Raw genomic sequence first — 18945 nt, 5'->3', positions numbered from 1 at the left:
AGTCGGACGCTTAACCGACTGCGCCACCCAGGCGCCCCTGAATTTGTGGATTTTTTAAAAAGGTATTTGGTGCTTTTCAATGACATATTCTTTAAAATTTCACTTTTTGTTTGTAGGTGTTTAGACATACAATTGATTTTTGTACATTGAGTTTTTTAATCCAGCAACCTTGCTAAATTCGTTTATTTAAATTTATTTTCAGATTTTATCGTCTGTAGATGGCAGTTTTTTTATTTTGCTTTTCAAGTCTTTATAACTTTCATTTCTTTTTCTTTCCTTACTGTAGTAGTATATAGCACTCCAGTACTGTTTTATTTTATTATTATTATTTTTTTTAAATTTTTTTTTCAACATTTATTTTTGGAACAGAGAGAGACAGAGCATGAACGGGGGAGGGGCAGAGAGAGAGGGAGACACAGAATCGGAAACAGGCTCCAGGCTCTGAGCCATCAGCCCAGAGCTTGACGCGGGGCTCGAACTCACGGACCGGACCGCGAGATCGTGACCTGGCTGAAGTCGGACGCTTAACCGACTGCGCCACCCAGGCGCCCCTAGTCTTTTTTTTTTTTAATACTACGCCTTTGAAGTCAGATGTACGTTTTACACATACAGCACCTCTCAGTCCAGATGAGCCACATTTCAAGTGCTCAATAGTTGTATAGGATAGCACAACTCTAGAATCTTAGATTCAGTTTCTAGGTAGGTTCATTGAATATAGAAGTTCATGGTCCTAGAATATTGTATTCAGAGTATACTAGAATACTAAGACTTGCAGAATCTTAGAATCTTAGAATCTTGCATCAATAGAATTCTAGAAACTTCTATTCATGACTGTCTAGAATCTGGTGAATTAAACATCCCAGAATGCTATCATTCCAGATTCTTAAAATCCCCCAGGTTTTAATTCAGAGAATTCTAGAGTCTCAAACTATTTGAACCCTAGCTTCCTGAATTTCAAAAACCATTGATTTATAGAATTCTAGAGTGATGAAATTCATCTTATAGTCCCAGGATACTAGAATTTTAGGCTCTTTCAGTTCCTGATTTCACTCAGGTAATTTAACACCCCCCTCAGACTTTTTGATCCAGAGAAATCTAGAATGTTAGAACATTGAATTCATAACATTCTAGAACATAGAATTCTAGAGTTGTGAATTCCTAACATGTTAGAATCTTAGAATTCTAGAATTTAGATTCTGGGCATTCTAATGCCCAGAGTATGAGAAATAAATGATTCAGTAATCTTTTCTATATTATCTCTGGAAAGGAGTCATTCACCTTGTTCCAATATTCTTCCCTCCAGGAATGAAGCACATGGGGTTGGTACAGAATGTTGTGTGGGAATTTCCCATCAGTCATTGCTCCACGATAGGGTCTCTTTCAGCTCAGGTCTGTGCTTCAGGCTAGGAGAACAATGCTCAGATTTCAGTCCCAAAGACCAAGGAGAGAAGTAGAGATATGGAGGTAGAAAAGATTTAGGCATGAGGACGAGTTGGGGGGGATTGATTTCCCAGATATGGAACCAAGGCAACAAGGTGACAGAGAGTCAAAGATAGAACTAACACCTCATACTCCTTAAATCCTGAATTCTCAATCAGAAGCCTGTTCCCTAAGGTCAGAGGTCAGAGGCTGAGGAATGGACACATATACTCCCAGATAGTCCCCAGCTGTCCTGGGACGTGGACTGGGCTTGCAGTGAGAGAGCTTGAGGGTAGGCCTCAGGAAGACACACATTGAGGGTAAGGGATACGGCTACAGGAAAACCCTGAGTTCATGGATGACCCCTAACTTGGGGATTTTCCATTTCCCATCCCCTTCCATGCATACACACACACACCAACACACACACAGAGCCGCTCCCCGCAAAAGCCACCAGACCTGTGGGGGCAGGAGGTGGGGCTGTTGTTGTATGGCAGGTGGAGCCTCCATGTGCCTACACGCTTCCAGGGGACCCAGGTCACCTTTAAGGCTCCAGGTGGGGCAGGAAGGAAGGCGACTCACTTGGTACGGGACTTGGGAGGGGTGTGAGTTTTGGGGGGAGAGCTACAAAGGTAGAGGCAGATGAAAGGATGGAGTGAGGAGCTGGGGCCCAGAGAGGGTGTATACCTTGCCTAAAATCACACAGCACTCTGGGTCGTACAGAGATGATGGGGGCCCAGGGACAGTGTGTGGCTTGTGGAGCACCCAAGCTTGGTGGACACCCAGCTTGACCTCTGAGGCCTGTCCCAACAGGTATCTGTGGGTCCGCCTTGGGGAGCACCACCTCTGGAGATGGGAGGGTCCAGAGCAACTGTTCCGGGTCACGGACTTCTTCCCCCACCCTGGGTTCAACAAGGACCTCAGAGCCCATGACCATAATGATGACATCATGCTGATCCGTCTGCCCAGGAAGGCACATCTGGGCCCTGCTGTGCAGCCCCTCAACCTCAGCCAGACCTGCGTCTCCCCAGGCACCCAGTGCCTCATCTCAGGCTGGGGAGCAGTGTCCAGTCCTAAGGGTACAGTGTTGCTCACAACTCAATCCCTTGTGTCTCACGCTGACGGTCTGAATCCCCTCTGTTTGTCTGTCTCTGCCTTTTCATCTGATAGATAGGGAAAAATTTTAAGACGCTACAAATTGAAGGTGCATCATTATTTTACAACCACTAAGAACAGGGGGGAAAAAAGGTCCCATTAATCCTTGTATGACACCATTTGCTGGAAGACCCTTCCTGGATGTTGGAGATGTTTAAATGTGAAAATACATGCATCTTGGAATGGAAATGAGGTGTACAGAGTGACTCTCTCAGAGTCACCGATCAGCAACCCATTAGCCATATTTAGCTTCCTCACATCAGTTTTCAGAGTGCCTTGAAAAAACAGTCTGAATTTGTTGCTGCCAACAACTAAAGCCTGGGAGATTTTACACAAAAGCCAAATTTCTGCGTTTCCTGGAAAAATTCAAAGAACTGGCAACGTTGGAGCCACATTCCCCAAATAGTGGCCATTGGGCAGAATCGGTGGAGGCTGCCCGCTTCAGACAGGATGTGGGTTCTCTGGTTCACTACAGTGCCCCCCAGTGGCTGCTGTGGCTGCACAGTCCCCTCCACCCACTTCTATTTGCTTGTCAAGCCCAGCAATGCCATCAATACCCCCCCCCACCCACTTCTGTTTGCCTGTCAATATCCATATACATGGGTATATGTGTATCTATATCTGTATCTATATTATACATGCTGTGTCTCCCTGTGTGTATCTAGTATCTTTTAAGTCTTTATCTCTGTCTCTGCCAATGACCATAAATATCTCCTCCCTTTATCTCACTGTCCTTGGCATTTCTGGGCCTCTTTCCCTCTCTTTCTTCATTGCTTCCTGAGAATCTCTTTCCCCTTAAGAGGTCTATCTCCTGGTATAGTCTCTGCTTTTCTCTGTGTATCATGTATCTCTTCTTGGTTCTTGACTCTGACTCTGTTTCTCTGGCTCTCTCCCTCTCCTCATACATCTGTTTCTCTTTCACGCTATGATTTCTTTTTGTCACTGTGTCTTGTTTCTATCTTTGACAGTCTTATGCTGTGGTTCTATGGGTCCTCCTTAGGGAAGGGTCTGGATGGAGGGGCATCTGAGTGTGATGAGCACAACTGCTGATCCTCTATGGGTTGACCTCTTTTGCCAACAGTGCAGTACCCACTCACGCTACAGTGTGCTAACATCAGCATCCTGGAGCACAAACTCTGCCATCGGGCATATCCGGGCCACATCTCTGACAGTATGCTCTGTGCCGGCCTTTGGGAGGGGGGCCGGGGTTCCTGCCAGGTGAGTCCCACTCTGGGGAGGCGGGGAATGGGTATCTTGCCAGATTCCTGGGCCCTAGGGAATTAGGGAGTTGGGCCCCAGACTTCCTGGGTGAAAGCCAGTGGGGATCTGGGACACTTGGGTCCTGGGAGAAGATGGGGCCAAGACCAAGATTCCTGGATTTAAAGGGGACTGTGGGCCCAGAGTCCAGGATCTAAAGAAAGAGGAGACTAGTCTTAAAGAACAGACTTTAAGTCCTGAGGGAAGAGGGGACTAGGATCCCAGAAGGCTGGGTGCAGGGTTGAGGTGAGGGGTATGAGCTTTTACTCCTGGGTCTGAGGGAGGAGGGACTGGCCGCCTGGACAACAAGGTGTCAGGAGAGGAGGGCTTCCTGGGAGAAAGATAATATCATGAATACAACCGCTTAACAGTTTCATTGCTCTTCTGCCGCGCACAGGGTGACTCTGGAGGCCCTTTGGTTTGCGAAGGGACCCTGGCAGGTGTGGTGTCTGGGGGTGCCGAGCCCTGCTCCAGACCCCGTCGCCCCGCCGTGTACACCAGCGTATGCCACTACGTGGACTGGATCCGAAAGACCATGGAGGACAACTGAGCTCTCGCGCCTCAGGACCAAGAGAGAAGGGTGGGCGCAGGGGAGCCGGGAATTGCCGGACTCTGGCCTCGGCAGCGCGGAGACGCACTTTGCATATTCAGGCTCCGCCCCCTGTTGGCCGACAGCGTCAAAAAGGACAGGGAGACACCTCCGCCCCTGTAGCCCCGCCTTCTATGATGTCACCGAGAGCTGGCACCGCCCCCACGGAACAGCTTCGCCTAGGGCTCCGCTCGGGGAGCTCCTCCACCAGATAGCTCCTCCCCTCGGAGCTTTGCCCAATGAGACTTCCCCCTCTGGACCCCACCCCTTGTAACCCCGCCTCCTCCGTGAGAGATCCCACCCCCGTGACGTCAGGGGCGCGGCAGCTTCCCCCACTAGGGACTGAGGCGCTGTCGGGCTCCGCCCCTCATGGCCCCGCCCCTGGGCGTTTGAATCCTGGCGGGGTCCCAGCCTGAGAACCAATGGAAGATTTTACAATAAACGCGCGTAGCCGCGCCTTCCGTCTGCCTGCTCCGTGGGATGAAGGAAGGGCAACGGGTGGGCGGCGGTGGGCAGACAGGGAACGGCCACCGTACAGCAATTCCCCCTAGGCCCCTAGCGGGTCCTGCCTAAAGTCTGTCTCCATCAGCCCTATTGCAGCAAGGCCGCTGGGTTCTGCTTGGGCCGGTCCCGTCTCCCCCAGGGGAAGGGGAAACCAGGTCACGGTGCCTCCCAAACCTGCCTTCCCACATCCCGGAGCTCTCAGGGGGCAGGGGGCGGGGCCAGATCCGCCCTCAGAAGTCGAGACCTAGAGGACTCACCTTCCTTCCATTCCGAGGTAGTGACAGCAGCCCCCTGCTCCCGCAAGAACCCAGGCTCCAAGTCACTCCTTCTAAAAAGACTGAAGAATTCAGCCCCCAACCCCCTGCTCCCTCAGACCAAAAATTCACGCCTATATTATTCCCCCTCCCCTCTCAGACCCAAAAGTTTGGGTCCCCAGCTCCCCGCAACCGTCAGACCCAGGAGTCCAGAATCCCAGCCCCCACTTCCAGACCCAGAGTCCGGGCCTCAAGGCCCCTCCTTCCTCAGACCCAGGAGCTCAGACGCCCAGCCCCTACCTCCCCTGAACCCAGAGTCCAGGTCCCCGGCCTACCCCCCCCCACACACACACACCCCCACCCTCGGAGCCAGTAGTCCGCGTCCCCAGCCCTTTCTAATTCAGACCCAGGAGTCACAGCACTGAGGTCCTTCTCTCCCAAGCCCGAGCAGTTCCAGATCCCAGCTCCTCCTCCTTCAAGATTTCTCTTTCAGCCCCTCAGTTCCTTCTCACTCAAACACAGAGTTCCAGTTCCCTGGTGCTCTGCAGGCTCCAGAGGGGGAGGAGGCGGAGCAGGAGGCGGGGATTCCCAGTTAAAAGCCTCCAGAATCTAGTACTCGGCAGACGGAGCTGAAGTACCGGGGCCTCTTCCTCTGGGTCTGAATCAGTCGGTGACCCCGCCCCTTGGATTCTGGAAGGTGAGAGGCCAAAGTACTCAGACACAGGCATCAGGCCGGAGCCCCTCCTCCCCCAGGACTACCCCTTCCTCCTTCAAGAGTTAGGAATCTGGCCCCTGGCCCCCTCCTCCACCCCCCCCCCCCCCCCCGCCCCAAGACTTAGGAATCTCAACTCCCAGTTTCCTCTTCCTTCAGATCCTGGAGTCCAGGACCCTAATTCTTCCATTCCTTGGAATGTAGGAATCCAGCCCCCACCTCCCCTCCTCAGATTCAGAAATCTGGGGTCTGCCCCCTTCTTCCTCAACCTAAGAAATCTGGATCCCCAGCCCTTTCCTCCTGCAGGACCCACAAAAATGGCTTCGGATGCGCTGCTCCCTTATTTCAAGATCCTCCTAGGATTTAGCTCTCCCCCCTCCTCAGGTCTCAGCCCTGCCTTCTCGCTCTCCCAGACCCCACCATGGGACATCCCCCAGCCGCTGCAGTCTGGATCTGGACGTTTTTGCTATTGGTGCTGGAAGCCTGGACAGGTGAGGGGGGCCTGGCGGGAACCTCGGGAATGCCACGGTGGGCGCTTGTGATGGCATGGGGGTGGGGGATGTGAAACACACGATCACGTGTGGGAGCTTCTTCAGGCTTTCCCGAGGGCGGGTGGGGGCACACACACATGGCAGCTGGCAGGAGTGCGTCAGGTCCTGCTGCCCATTGCATGAGCACACCAAGCCTGCAGGGCTGCCTGCTGAGGGGCGCAGATACGCACGGGAGTATACGGGCGTGTGAATGCATGTGGAAGCATGCTTTGGGTGTGTGACTTCGTGTGACTCATGGGCTTCAATGAGTGTACGTGTGCATCTGTGTGGCAAGCCAGGGACCTCGCGTGTGAGGGTGTGTGGACATGTGAGGTGGCAGGCAGACGACTTGCCGTGTGTCTGTTTGAACCCATAGTGGCTTTCTTGGCCCTTCCACTGCCGCAGGGGGTGGTGATCCAACCCTCTCCCTCCTGCTGCAGGACACTTGAGGGCACAGGAGTCCAAGGTGCTGGGTGGCCAGGAGTGTGAGGCCCATTCACAGCCTTGGCAGACAGCCTTGTTCCAGGGTGTTCGGCTGCTCTGCGGGGGCGTCCTCATCGATGACAACTGGGTCCTCACAGCAGCCCACTGTAAAAAACAGTGAGTTTTTGCCTGGGGCAGAGGTGGGCTGGGGCCTGAGGGGAGGAGCAAAGAAGAGAGCTGGAGATTGAGCTTCGGAAAGAGGAGGGCTGAGGGAGGAGGGGGCCGGGGGCTCATACTCCTGCCTGGGTCCCAGACTACTCTCCACCATTACAGGAAGTACACGGTACGCCTGGGGGAACACAGCCTGAAGAAAAAGGACAGTTCCGAGCAAGAAATGGCTGTGGCTCAGTCCATCCCACACCCCTGCTACAACAGCAGCAGCGAGGACCACAGCCATGATCTCATGCTCATCCGACTACGTGGCCAGGCATCCCTGGGGCCCCAAGTGAAGCCCATCAACCTGGCGGATCACTGCCCTCAAGTTGGCCAGAAGTGCACCATCTCGGGCTGGGGCACCGTCACCAGCCCCCGAGGTAGTAGGAGGCAGAGGAGAAGCTGGCTGGCCCGCTGGACCCCAAGCCATTGGCAAAGCTCTGGCTCCAGAAGGAGATAGAGAAGGGACAGTGATTGTGAGTCTGAGACTCACAGGTGGCCCATGTTGGAAACCCCAAAGATCAGAATATTAGCAGGAGTGGCGGGAGAAAGAAAGCGAAATAGCAGACTGTTAGAGCAGGTTCCCAGAAAACGAATGGATGCATGAGTGGACGAAAGAATGTATGCCTCCTTTATGGTGGAGAGTGCCATGTTATGAGAACTTTCATAGCACAGGGTCTTATATAATCTTAACAGGCTTGGGGTAGATGGGCTCCTCAGCGGCCCAAGAAAACAGGCTCCTACGATCTTCTCCCTCCTGAGCCCACGATTCCTGGCACCAGAAACTCTTTTTCTGGTCCCAGGAGTCCAGGCCCTTCCTCCCCCAAGACGCATAGTCTAGTTTCCAGCTCATTCCTCACTCTGGACCCAAAAAGTCTGGACTTGCATTGAAGCCGTCCCTTTGGGACTTCAGAGTCCAGGCAGCTCCTCACCCTACGTCACAGTGAAAGAATTGGGGCTCAGCTCAGAGAGGCGTGTGATTCACCAAGAAGCAGCAAAGCCAGGACTCAGGTCCCTGCCTGTCTGGCTCTTACTTCTAAGGAGACAAGGGACACTGTGGAAACCCACTGGCTCATGAATCAGTCAGGTCAGTTCACACCATGCTCTGCCTTTTTTTCTGGGCAAGTCCCTTTCCATCTCTCGGCCTCACTTTCCTCATCTGCAAAATAGGGATGATTGACCAATAGATTTTTTTTTGAAGTTTATTTATTTTATTTTTGAGGTGGGGGGAGGGAGAGGGAGGGAGAATGAGTAGGGAAGGGGCAGAGAGAGAAAATATCCCAAGCACACTCAGCACTGTCAGCGGAGCCTGATGCGGGGCTCAAACCCATGAAACGTCAGATCCTAACCTGAGCAGAAACCAGGAGTTGGACACTTAACTGACTGATGCACCCAGGTGCCCCTGACCAATAGATTTTTAAGCTCCATAAGGGTTCAGGTTAAAGCTCTTTTCTTCATGGTGCATTCCTAGCGCTCAGGATGGTTCTTGGTATACAGTAGGTACTCAATAAATACTTGTTGAATGAATGCATGGATGACTCAATTACGGATGAATGAATGTATCCCTCTTTTAAAAAGTGATTGTGAGTTCAGATGTCTTACAATCAATGAGATTGTGAGTATACAGCTTCTGGAGAATGGAGGTGCCAGATAGAAGTTTTTTCCCTTCAAGTCTATTGCTCAAAGGTTAATAAGAGAGATTAATTCCATTTTCTTTCTTTTTTAAGTTGAAGTATAATCGGCACACAATATTCTATTATTTATTTTTAATTTTTTAAATTTTATTTTAGAAAGAGAGAGTGCAAGCTAGGAAGAGGGGTGGGGGTGGGGAGAGAGAGAGAGAGTCTCAAGCAGGCTCCATGCTCAGTGAGGAGCCTCGTGCAGGGCTCAATCCCACGACCCTGGGATCATGACCTGAGCTGAAATCAAGAGTTGGACACTCAACTGACTGAGCCACCCAGGTGCCCTGCAATATTCTATTAGTTTTATGTACACAAAAAATACTGTCTGTCACTATACAAAGTTGTAACAATATTATTGACCATATTCCCCGTGGTGTACATTACATGGTTAATTCCACTTTTAGTCATTAATTCAATTTGTTTGTAAGCATCTGGTAGTCCCAGCTGCTGTATTGTGTGAAGTCCCTATCCTATGGATTCTCATGCTAGGTGGGGGAAATAGACAATAAACAAAAATACATATAAAATGAATTATTAGGTAGAGTTAAGTGATATAATGAAGTATCATGGAGAGTTAAGAGGATAGGGAGAGATAGAGGGGTGGTGTCTTCATTAGAACGGTCAGGGAAAGCTTCTAAAATGAAGTGACTTTTGGGAGAGGTAGGATTTAGCTGAATTGGGGTGGTCTGGGGATGGGAAGATTGGAGAGACAGGGTCATAGGTGTCACAAGGGGGCACCTCCATGTCTTTCAGTCACCTGATCCTTAATTTGCGAATGACTTTGGGATGGGGCACCTGGGTGACTCAGTTGGTTATAAGTATCCAAGTCTGAGTCTCAGCTCACGTCTTGATCTCAGGGTTGTGAGTTCAAGCCCCACATTGGGCTCCACACTGGGTGGTAAAGCCTAGAAAGTACGAAAGAAAGCAAAAAAGCAAGAAGGAAGGAAGGAAGGAAGGAAAGAAGGAAGGAAGGAAGGAAGGAAGGAGGGAGAGAGGGAGGGAGGGAGGGAAGGAAGAAGGAAGAAAGAGAGGAAGAAAGAAAGAAAGAAAATGGCAGGACTCTGGGCAAGAAACAGAAGGTAAGGTCCACAGCCTTTCTCTAGATGTTGGAAAGGAAACTGCAGGAGCCATAGCTTTGTTTAATGTGGTGAGACGTGATGTGCCCTGCAAAAGGTGTCAGAAAACCCTCCTGTGCAGCCATGCATGTACAGAAGGGAGGTTAGATTCACCTAGGGACTGAGGGAAATGGTTACTCTCTCTGGGAACTTACAACCTCTGCCCCCTCAGAGAATTTTCCTGACACCCTCAACTGCGCAGAAGTAGAAATCTTTCCCCTGAAGAAGTGTAAAGATGTCTACCCTGGGGAAGTCACAGATGGTATGATTTGTGCAGGAGACAGCAATGGGGCCGACTCATGCCAGGTGAGTGACTTCTGAAACCCCCTTCTTCCCTTGGCCTTCAATGCCCATGGAGGCTTGGGGCTTGGCATCAGGGGAAACTCAAAGAGTTAGCACCCAGAGAGGTTATACTCCATCTCTAGAGCGGGAAGCAGGTTCAGAGAAGGCCACACTCTCCCTGCAGGTCACACTGCACAGGGATCAGGAACGCTAAATTGTCGCTATCATTTTCTTGGGAACTCTTGTCTTCAGGATAGGGTGCAGACAGAGGAAGGGATAAAGGGAGCAAGAGAAGATGTCCATGCGGGAAAGAGTCTGAAGCTAGAGGGTGAGCAAGCTCCCTGCTCCCTTCCGCAGGAATTTGTGCTGACTCTATTGCTGACCAGGTAGCCAGCCACCTTTCTTTGGGACCTGATTGGGTTTCCTAGCACGGTGGCCTTCTCCTATGATTTGTTCCTTGGGAAGCAATACTCTCTTGCCAACTGGCCAGAGAATGGTGCCATTGACTTTAACCCTCCCTCAATGAGCTCCCCATCCCCAAGATGACAAATCTTGGGATTTGCCATAGATGTAACAGTAGTTCTTATTTGGCTGCAGTTTCAGTCTTCAGGGCTCCCCCAGCTTTGTCTCCCTCATGGAAGTCCCACCCCCTTTGCTAATGATTGGTCCCTGAAGACAATGCTTCCATGCTTTCTTTCCCATTGGCCAAGAATGAAATCATTTCCGTCAGTGTCCTCCCAGGAAATCTAATCTCTCAGGATGGTTCCAGTTCCATAGAGACAAAGATCTCTTCCCAAAAGACCCACCATTGCCCCTTGCACGTGTGTGTGTGTGTGTGTGTGTGTGTGTGTGTGTGACCACAAGAACTCTGTTCCTTCCCTCTCTCTTTGGTAACCGGATTCAAAGATCTGTTCGCCACTGGCAGGAACCAAGACATCAGCTCAGTCCCCTCCGTGTAATCCTGTCTTCTTTCTGACTTGGACGTCTCTGCCACCATTGGTCCCAGGATACAATGCTCTTATCTTTATTGGTTAGAGGCACAAATCAGCTACAGAACTAGTGCTAAATGTGGGACGCAGCGGGGGATCTTAAGTGAAAGTATTCTCTTACTCTCCCCTTCCAGGGAGATTCCGGGGGCCCGCTGGTGTGTGATGGTGTTCTCCAAGGCATCACGTCCTGGGGATCAGACCCCTGTGGGCGGCCCGAGAGACCTGGTATCTACACCAACATTTGCCGCTACTTGGACTGGATCAAGAAGACCATAGGCAGCAGGGGTTGATGCTAGGACAAGCTCTGGACCCGCTTCAATAAACTCACAACTCAGCCTTGCTCCTTGCCTGTCTGTGCTTCCTCCTTGCTGGGAGGGATGGAAAGACGGGGGTCTGCGCCTTGCTGGGACATTTGATGGGTGGTCTACAGAGATCAGGACCACCCCCCACCCCATGGCCACTCTGGCTACCACCATTGCCTGGAGTGACCCCCTTTATTTCTGGAAGGGCTTGGAGGAATGGGAGGTTAAATTCTGGGGAGAAGACACACAAGGATTTCCAAATATCCGATGGGTTGGCCTGCAAAAGACATATTTGAAAGAATTTCTTTTTTTAAATTAATTAATTTATTTTGAGAGAGAGAGCTTGTACAAGTGGAGGAGTGGCAGAGAGAGAGAGAGAATCCCAAGCAGGCTCCACCTTGTCAGTGACGTGGGGCTCGAACTCACAAACCATGAGATCGTGGCATGGACCGAAATCAAGAATTGGATGCTTAACTGACTGAGCATCCCTAGAAGAATTTCTGTTTAGTTGTTCCAAGCAGCTAAAGTGTTTCTAAGTTTTGCAGGGAGAGTTCCCCTTCCCCATTTTAAAAATTATAAGAGGGGTGCCTGGGTGGCTCAGTCAGTTAAGTTTCCGGCTTTCACTCAGGTCATGATCTCACAGTTTGTTGAATTCAAGCCCCATGGCGGGCTCTGTGCTGACAGCTCAAGCCTGGAGCCCGCTTGAGATTCTGTGTCTCTCTCTCTCTGCCCCTCCCCTGCTCGCACTTTCTCCTTCTCTCAAAAACAAACATTTAAAAAATTTAAAAAAAATTATAAGATATGTAAAGTGCAGGAAATACACAAACACCTTAAATATGCACCTATGGAGCTACCACCCAGGTGAAGAAATAGAACACGGACAGCCCCCAGAAGTCTGGGAGACAGATTATTTTTCCCCCTTAGGAGAAACAGAAATCTTTCTCACAGCTTAGAGCTTTTCTGCTGTGGTATGAGGAAATGAGTCACTTCATTGAAGGTGCCCAAACTGAAGTATGGAGGAAAAGAGATTTGGAGGGAGTTTTCATCAAAGCAGAGGCTAAATGTAAGTCGTCTTGAGAAAGATGTATGTGGAGTGGGTAGTTATTGTAAGAATAGAAATAAATTGCAACGGGGGGGGGGGGGGGACTAGCTCCACTCTATCTCATCTCCATGTATGTTTCATTCCTTTCTTGCTACCAACCTCTAACTCATTTATTTGACTCTCTGACGCCTTTCTCTACATGCTTCTTCATTTTCATGGTGCTGGCTCCCTGGTGCGCTTATCCAGTCTCTCTCCTTACTTCATAACCGCTGAACTTCACCTATACCTGCCACCAACTGCTTTGCTTCCCGGGGATTTACCACATTATATACCAATACGAGAGAATCCCATTGGTCCAGGTAAATTTTTCTCCTTCAGCCACATGATAGGTTATTGAATGGCCAATGGTTTGACTGCATTCTGGTCAGGTGACCAGTCCTATCCAATCAGTGGCTATGTGGAATCAGGGGCTACGGGTCGTCTGGGACGTGGGCTGTGGGTGGAGCAATTCTCTGCAAGGGGTGTGGGTGTGCTGGATGTCTTGCATGGCACACATCAATCTCTGTCCTCCGTGAAAGTCCCCGAATACCAGAAATCCTGAGGAAGTCTTTCATGCCTGATGGTAAACTCCTGGAGCTGGGGATGCATTTCTGGAGGTGAGACTCAAGGGTCATCTCGGCCTAAAGAATTGTTTTAGAATTTTTATTATGAATAATTTCAAGCATATATAAAGTGGTGTAGAAATCCTTGTACACCAACTGAATCAAAACCAGTTCTTTCACCTCTACTACACACTTCTCTAATGTGGGAATATTTTGAAACAAACATTGGCTATCATTTTGTTCTCAGATATGTTCATTTGTATTTTTAAAACAGTATGACAAGCTACAGTTCATGGGCCAAATCTCAGGAGGTATAAATAGCTTTTACTACTTGATTTGATGCCAGGGAGCATTAATTTTGAACCCTAATTAAGCAAGATGTTATCCCTCCAAAAGAATTCCATTTTGCTGATTAATAGACCTGTATGACAAAAATTGGTAACAAATGATTATTTTGAATTTCATCAGTTAAAAATGTTGGTGGGGGGGCCTGGGTGGCTCAGTTGGTTAAGCGTCTGACTCTTAATCTCAGCTCAGGTCTTAATCTCAGGGTCATGAGTCCAAGTCCCTCATTGGGTTCCACCGTGCAGCCTAGTTAAAAATTTAAAAATGCATGGAAATTTATTTTCTTTCTTGTTATGTGGATACCTACATAATATCCTCAATTTTGCCTCATGGTCTAGAAAGCCTAAAATATACACTACTTGGTCCTTTATTGGAAAAGTTTGCCAACTCCAGCTCTAAAATATAGACTCTTTTAAAACATAAAAACCTTATGTTATCACCGCTTACAGAGTTAGTAATAATTCCTTAATATCATCCAATACTCAGGTGATACTTAAATGTCCCCAGTGGAATATAAACCAGAGAATACTTGAAGATTGATTTATACTATTAAGTAGGGGCATGACTGAGGTCAGTGAGGGGAAGAGACTTGTCCAAGGTCAACCAAAATTCAGGAATCTGGGAGGGGTCAACCAAAATTCAGGGGTCTGGGAGGAAATCAGAGCACTAGGCATGGACAAAAGCTGGAAGGAGCCACTTAGTCAGGGAGCTTTTGGATAGCAACGTCAGAGTCCAAAATGAGTTCAAAATGGCTTATGTACAAGAAGAGATTGATTGATTTAGGTGGCTAAGAAGGCTGTGGGGATGGTTCATGATGTCAGAGGATGTGACATGGGTACCAGAGTCTCAAGTACTTGAAATAGTGACGTAAGCCAATTAGCTCTCTCTCACACACTCACACACTCTCTCTCTTTGACACTTTCTCTCTGACACTCTGCCTACTTTTCTCTGCTTCTGTTTTGTTTTTTTGTTTTTTTGTTTTTTTAATGTGTAAGCTGTTTTTCAGCTCTGCTTGTCTCTTTCCTTCTCCTTTGGGTCTCATTCTAGCCCCTGTAGACAGACTTTTTCAGAGGAAGGGAACCTAGCAGCTACGACACACCCAATTAAGCAAACACAGTAGAAACAAAGATCTCCATTCTCAGGGCATCTTCATATTACTCCCAGGGAAGAACTCTGATTGACTGAAGAACTCAGCTTGAACTGAGCCCACCCCTTTGGATCAATCATTGTTGCCAGGGAGGAAACAATGCTTTTGTCGGCTTGGCCTGGGTCATGCATCAATCATAGTGGTTGCGTGGGCAGATGGTAAGGTTTGGAGAACTATGATTGAAACTTTCACCAGAACTATCTGAAATAAAAGAGCAGCTTCCCAAAAGAAGTGGGGAGCTGTTCTTGAAAGAAGAGGGAAGAGAATCCAGGAAGTCAGAAACAATAGGCCTTCGGAACCCAAGAGGCTGAGTCAGGAGGTTCCAGGGTCACAGTGTCCAGGATCCCTCAGGGCAAGGCACAGCTGGCAGGATAACCAGATGCCTGTTCTCAGGCATGATCATGAGCTGGAGGATGAATCATCACGCAAAGGTTCAGGACACAGGTTTGAGGGCAAGGGAGATATGAGGCTGGGTATCTGTGTGGAACTTGAGAGCGGGTGCTGGTGCTAAACCCACAGGGCACAGGAGGGCTGGGACTTGGAGGTCTCACCAGCGTGGGGTTATGCATCCTTAATAGGCTCATAGGGTCCTGAGTCCATTTGGAGCCAAATAAAACTTCCAGGGTGTGTGACAGTATCCCAGGAAAATTTTCTTCTCAGAGTGTGGGTTTGTACAATCATAATGCTATGGGCAATCCTCAGCATTTGAATTCTGCCTCTTCTGATTCCTTAGCTATATGACTTTGCTCAAGTGGTCGAACCTCTTTTAAACCTCCATTTTATCATCTATAATATGGGGAAGACAGTCCTAACTTGGACCCACGTGAGAAATAAAAATGAGTTCTGAGAAGTGCCGGGCACGTCACACTGCAGGTACACAAGAAATGAAAGCTTCTTCATTCTGGATTGATGGGGTAAGGAAGCTAATATTAACTCAGCATATGCTGTGTGTATGTCCATTTTCTTTTAATAATTTTATTTAATCCTCCCGTTTGCCTTGAGAAGTAAATTTTTCTCTCCCCCACTTTATTTATTTTATTTTTTTAAACGTTTATTTATTTTTGAGACAGAGAGAGACAGAGCATGAACGGGGGAGAGTCAGAAAGAGAGGAAGACACAGAATCCGAAGCAGGCTCCAGGCTCTGGGCTGTCAGCACAGAGCCCGATGCGGGGCTCGAACTCACAGACCTCGAGATCATGACCTGAGCCGAAGTCGGACGCTTAACCGACTGAGCCACCCAGGTGCCCTCTCCCCCCACTTTAAAGAAAGGCAAAGTGAGGCTCAGAAAAATTGAAGTCACTTACCTGAAATCACAGGACTGGCAATTAGGATTCACACCTGGGTTGGTCTGACTTGTGAGGCCAAGTTCTTTCTCTCACACCACATGGCTGGATGGCTCAGGGGTTAAGGAAAGACAGTCTACAGTTGGCAAATCTGTGGATGACAGTGGTTTGCAAACTAGTATACTAGTATTTATTTAAGTACCTCCTATGTTCCCTGGTGTGGGCTGGGTATGAACATCCGGTTTGTTCCTTCTGCTCATGTTTAGGTGTTTAGCAACAACATCAGATTAAATAATTAAACACAGAAAGACAGACATTCAGAGCACAACAGAGGAGAAGTTCAGGGGATGTATGAATGAATAACAGGGCTCCAGAGGAATGGGGCTCCTTTCTTCTTTCTGACAGAATGCTGATGAGGCAGGGAGCTGAAGAGAGAATCCAGGGATAAAGATTTGGGCACTAGATGACAAATTGGAAGTCTTACTAAAATTTCCCTCCTTAAGAAGCCAGGAGAGAAAGATAGATTACTGACTCACAGGGCTATGAGGTTAAGTGGCCTGGGGTCTACTCCTTCTTGATTTGGGAGCCCAAGTCAGGAAGGCTGACATCCCTCAAGGCCAGGGTCCTCCTGTGGAATTGGTGACATCAGGAGTCTGAGTTCCGGGGTCTCATTTTGGATTTGATGAGAGTAAGTGTCTTAGAAAGTTTGGGGACTTAGCTTGAATTTAGTCAGTATAGGATCAATATTAGTATGGTGTTAGTTGGTAGGCTTTATTTTAGAAGTTGTATGAAACAAAGAGTCAAGGTGGTGTGTGGAATTGGGAAATTGAAGGCGGAGGTGGGGAAAGGAGTTGGAAATTCCTATGGAATTTAATGGAAATTAATATGGAATTTTAGATAGAAATTGGGTTGAAGAGGAGAATAGGGCTGGAAGTGGAGCCAGAGTGTTAAGATTAGTGTGATTTGGGGGTGAGTTCATGGAGAATATGTCAGTGTGGGCCTTCTGGAATATTACAGGGATGGGCACTATGGTTGTGCATGGGTCAGGCTTGGGACTGAGGCTACGGTGACATTCAGTTTTGGTCAAGGTTGAGTTTGGTTTATGGTTAGGGATTCAGGGTTTGGGTCAAGGTTTATGGTTGATTGAGGTGTAAGCCATAGCTCAAGCTAACATTTGGAGTCAGGGACTTGGTCAAGTAAGTTAGAATTGGACAAGGATAAAGCAGAATTGAGGGTTAGGTGTGGGTATGAACTGAGGTTTCAGGTTAAGACTTGGGTTTGTGTCAAGATTGGTGTTGCAAGGGGTGCCTGGGTGGCTCAGTCGGTTGAGTGTCTGACTTCAGCTCAGGTCATGATCTCGGTTCATGGGTTCAAGCCCCGCATCAGGCTCTGTGCTGACAGCTGAGGGCCTGGAGCCTGCTTTGAATTCTGTGTCTCCCTGTCTCTCTGCCCTTAACCCACTCGCATTCTGTCTCTGTCTCTCTCAAAAATAAATAAACATTAAAAAGGATTTAAAAAAAAATTGGTGTTGTGAACTGTGTCAGTAAGAATTGTGCTTGAAGCCAGTGACTGAGGTCTTTCTCACCTTCTCATGAGCACTTGATCATATCTGATCAGGCCTTCTCAATGGCACCATCATCCATCGAGCAGGAGACTTGAAGTCTTAACAACTGTCTCTCACACCACAACATCCATTTAATCCATGCCTAACGCCTATTGATTTTCTTCTCTGAGCACATATTGAATCTATTCTCTTATTTCCATCTTCACCTCCTAAATGGCCTTATCCAAGTCACCATCATCTCTCATCTGGATTATAGCAATAGTCTCCTTATGTGTCTACATCCCCTTAAAATCCATCCTCCATATAGCAGGTAGAGTGACATTTTGCAAACACAAATCTTGTTATGTCACTCTGTGACTGAATTCCAAGTGGTTCACCATTGTCTACAGAATAAAGTCAAACCCACCATGACATACAATGTCATGAGCCTTTGCACATACAGTTTCATCTAAATGATATACTCTCCAATCCCTTCCCATTTTATTCTTGTTAAAATTTACCGTTCTTTCAACTCCTAGCTCATTGCCACTTCCTGGGTCAAGGTCTCCAGGAAGTGCTTTCCTTCAGAGCACACATTGGACTTGTAATTTTACATTTATTTATGAATTGTGCATCTTTATTTTACACTAGACTGTCAGCTCCTTGAGAGAAGGAACCCTGTCCAGGTTTGTGCACCATAGTATCCTCAGCATCTAGCCCAGCCTGTGTATATAGATGGTGCTCAATACGTACGAAGGGTTGGATCTGAAAGGCAATGTGGAAGGAGGGCTGGAAAGAGAACTAGGATTGGAGGCAGGACTGGGTTTGTTGATTACTGTGGCTTCAAGGTACAGATTCAAGTTAGAATTGGGTTTGGATTCATGGTTTAGGATCAGATTTGAATTTAACATTGAGGTTTTATTAAGGAAGATTTTGGCTGTAGGAACCAAAAACTCCAAATCAGATAGGAAACCCGAAGAAGTCACAAGATGAAGAAGCACCATAGTTGGTTAATTCACTAGCTTAGAGACCTCATCAAAGACCCCATTTATCCCCGTCTCTCTCTTTGGCCATTTTCACTGTTTTGGCTTGGTCTGCCAGATGTTTCTCTCCGTGGCTCCAGCATAACTGCCACAGTTCCATAACTTACATCCAAAAGGGACATCATCTGGCAGAAGAAAAGAGAACTCTTCAGGTGTCACTTTTGAAAATAAGACAGTCTTTCCTAGAAGTGCCCCAATGATCTTCCTCTCATTATTGGCCAGGACGGCCTTTCATGTCCGTGTCTAAACCAGTCACTGGCAAGCAGAGTATGGGTTTCATGTTTGGTGCTTTACTGCACTCAAGTGTAAGGATGAAAGATTATCCAATCAAAATTGGGGTGCTCATAGAAAGGCAGAAGGAGTGAATGCTTGGGTAGGCAACAATAGTGCCTATTATGTTATGGGACAAAGGTAGAATAGGGTTGGGGTTGGCATTCAGATAAGATTTGGGCTGATAGCTGAGGAACCAGTCACATTTTGGAGGTCTGCTTTGGAAGTTGGGGCAATTCCACT

General features: G+C 48.2%; 2 protein-coding genes across 4 annotated transcripts in view; both read left to right on the top strand.

The window, feature by feature from the left end:
* Positions 1–4381, top strand: part of LOC121018894 (uncharacterized) — a 24880-nt gene extending 20499 nt beyond the window's left edge. The window contains exons 17-19 of the mRNA XM_040457948.1: positions 2233–2498; positions 3656–3792; positions 4229–4381. Coding sequence (XP_040313882.1) covers positions 2233–2498; positions 3656–3792; positions 4229–4381 — 556 coding nt within the window. The remainder of the gene's footprint in view (positions 1–2232; positions 2499–3655; positions 3793–4228) is intronic.
* Positions 4382–5569: 1188 nt separating this feature from the next.
* KLK8 (kallikrein related peptidase 8) lies at positions 5570–11465 on the top strand. 3 transcript variants are annotated; one of them, XM_040458149.1, is made up of 6 exons: positions 5570–5875; positions 6304–6381; positions 6861–7020; positions 7177–7436; positions 10026–10159; positions 10388–10540. In XM_040458149.1, the coding sequence occupies exons 2-6, from the start codon at positions 6312–6314 to the stop codon at positions 10523–10525; spliced, it is 762 nt and encodes a 253-aa protein (XP_040314083.1). In that variant the 5' UTR covers positions 5570–5875; positions 6304–6311; the 3' UTR covers positions 10526–10540. The 3 variants fall into 3 exon arrangements, with proteins under 3 accessions (XP_040314083.1, XP_040314082.1, XP_040314081.1); XM_040458148.1 differs by lacking the exon at positions 10388–10540 and adding an exon at positions 11259–11465 and having other exon boundaries at positions 5576–5875; positions 6275–6381; XM_040458147.1 differs by lacking the exon at positions 10388–10540 and adding an exon at positions 11259–11465 and having other exon boundaries at positions 5584–5875.
* The last annotated feature ends 7480 nt before the right edge of the window (positions 11466–18945 follow it).

This window comes from Herpailurus yagouaroundi, unplaced genomic scaffold (genome assembly GCF_014898765.1).
Source record: "Herpailurus yagouaroundi ecotype Mexico unplaced genomic scaffold, PumYag 220, whole genome shotgun sequence".
Lineage (NCBI taxonomy): Eukaryota > Metazoa > Chordata > Mammalia > Carnivora > Felidae > Herpailurus > Herpailurus yagouaroundi.
This window is presented reverse-complemented; position numbering and strand designations above follow the sequence as displayed.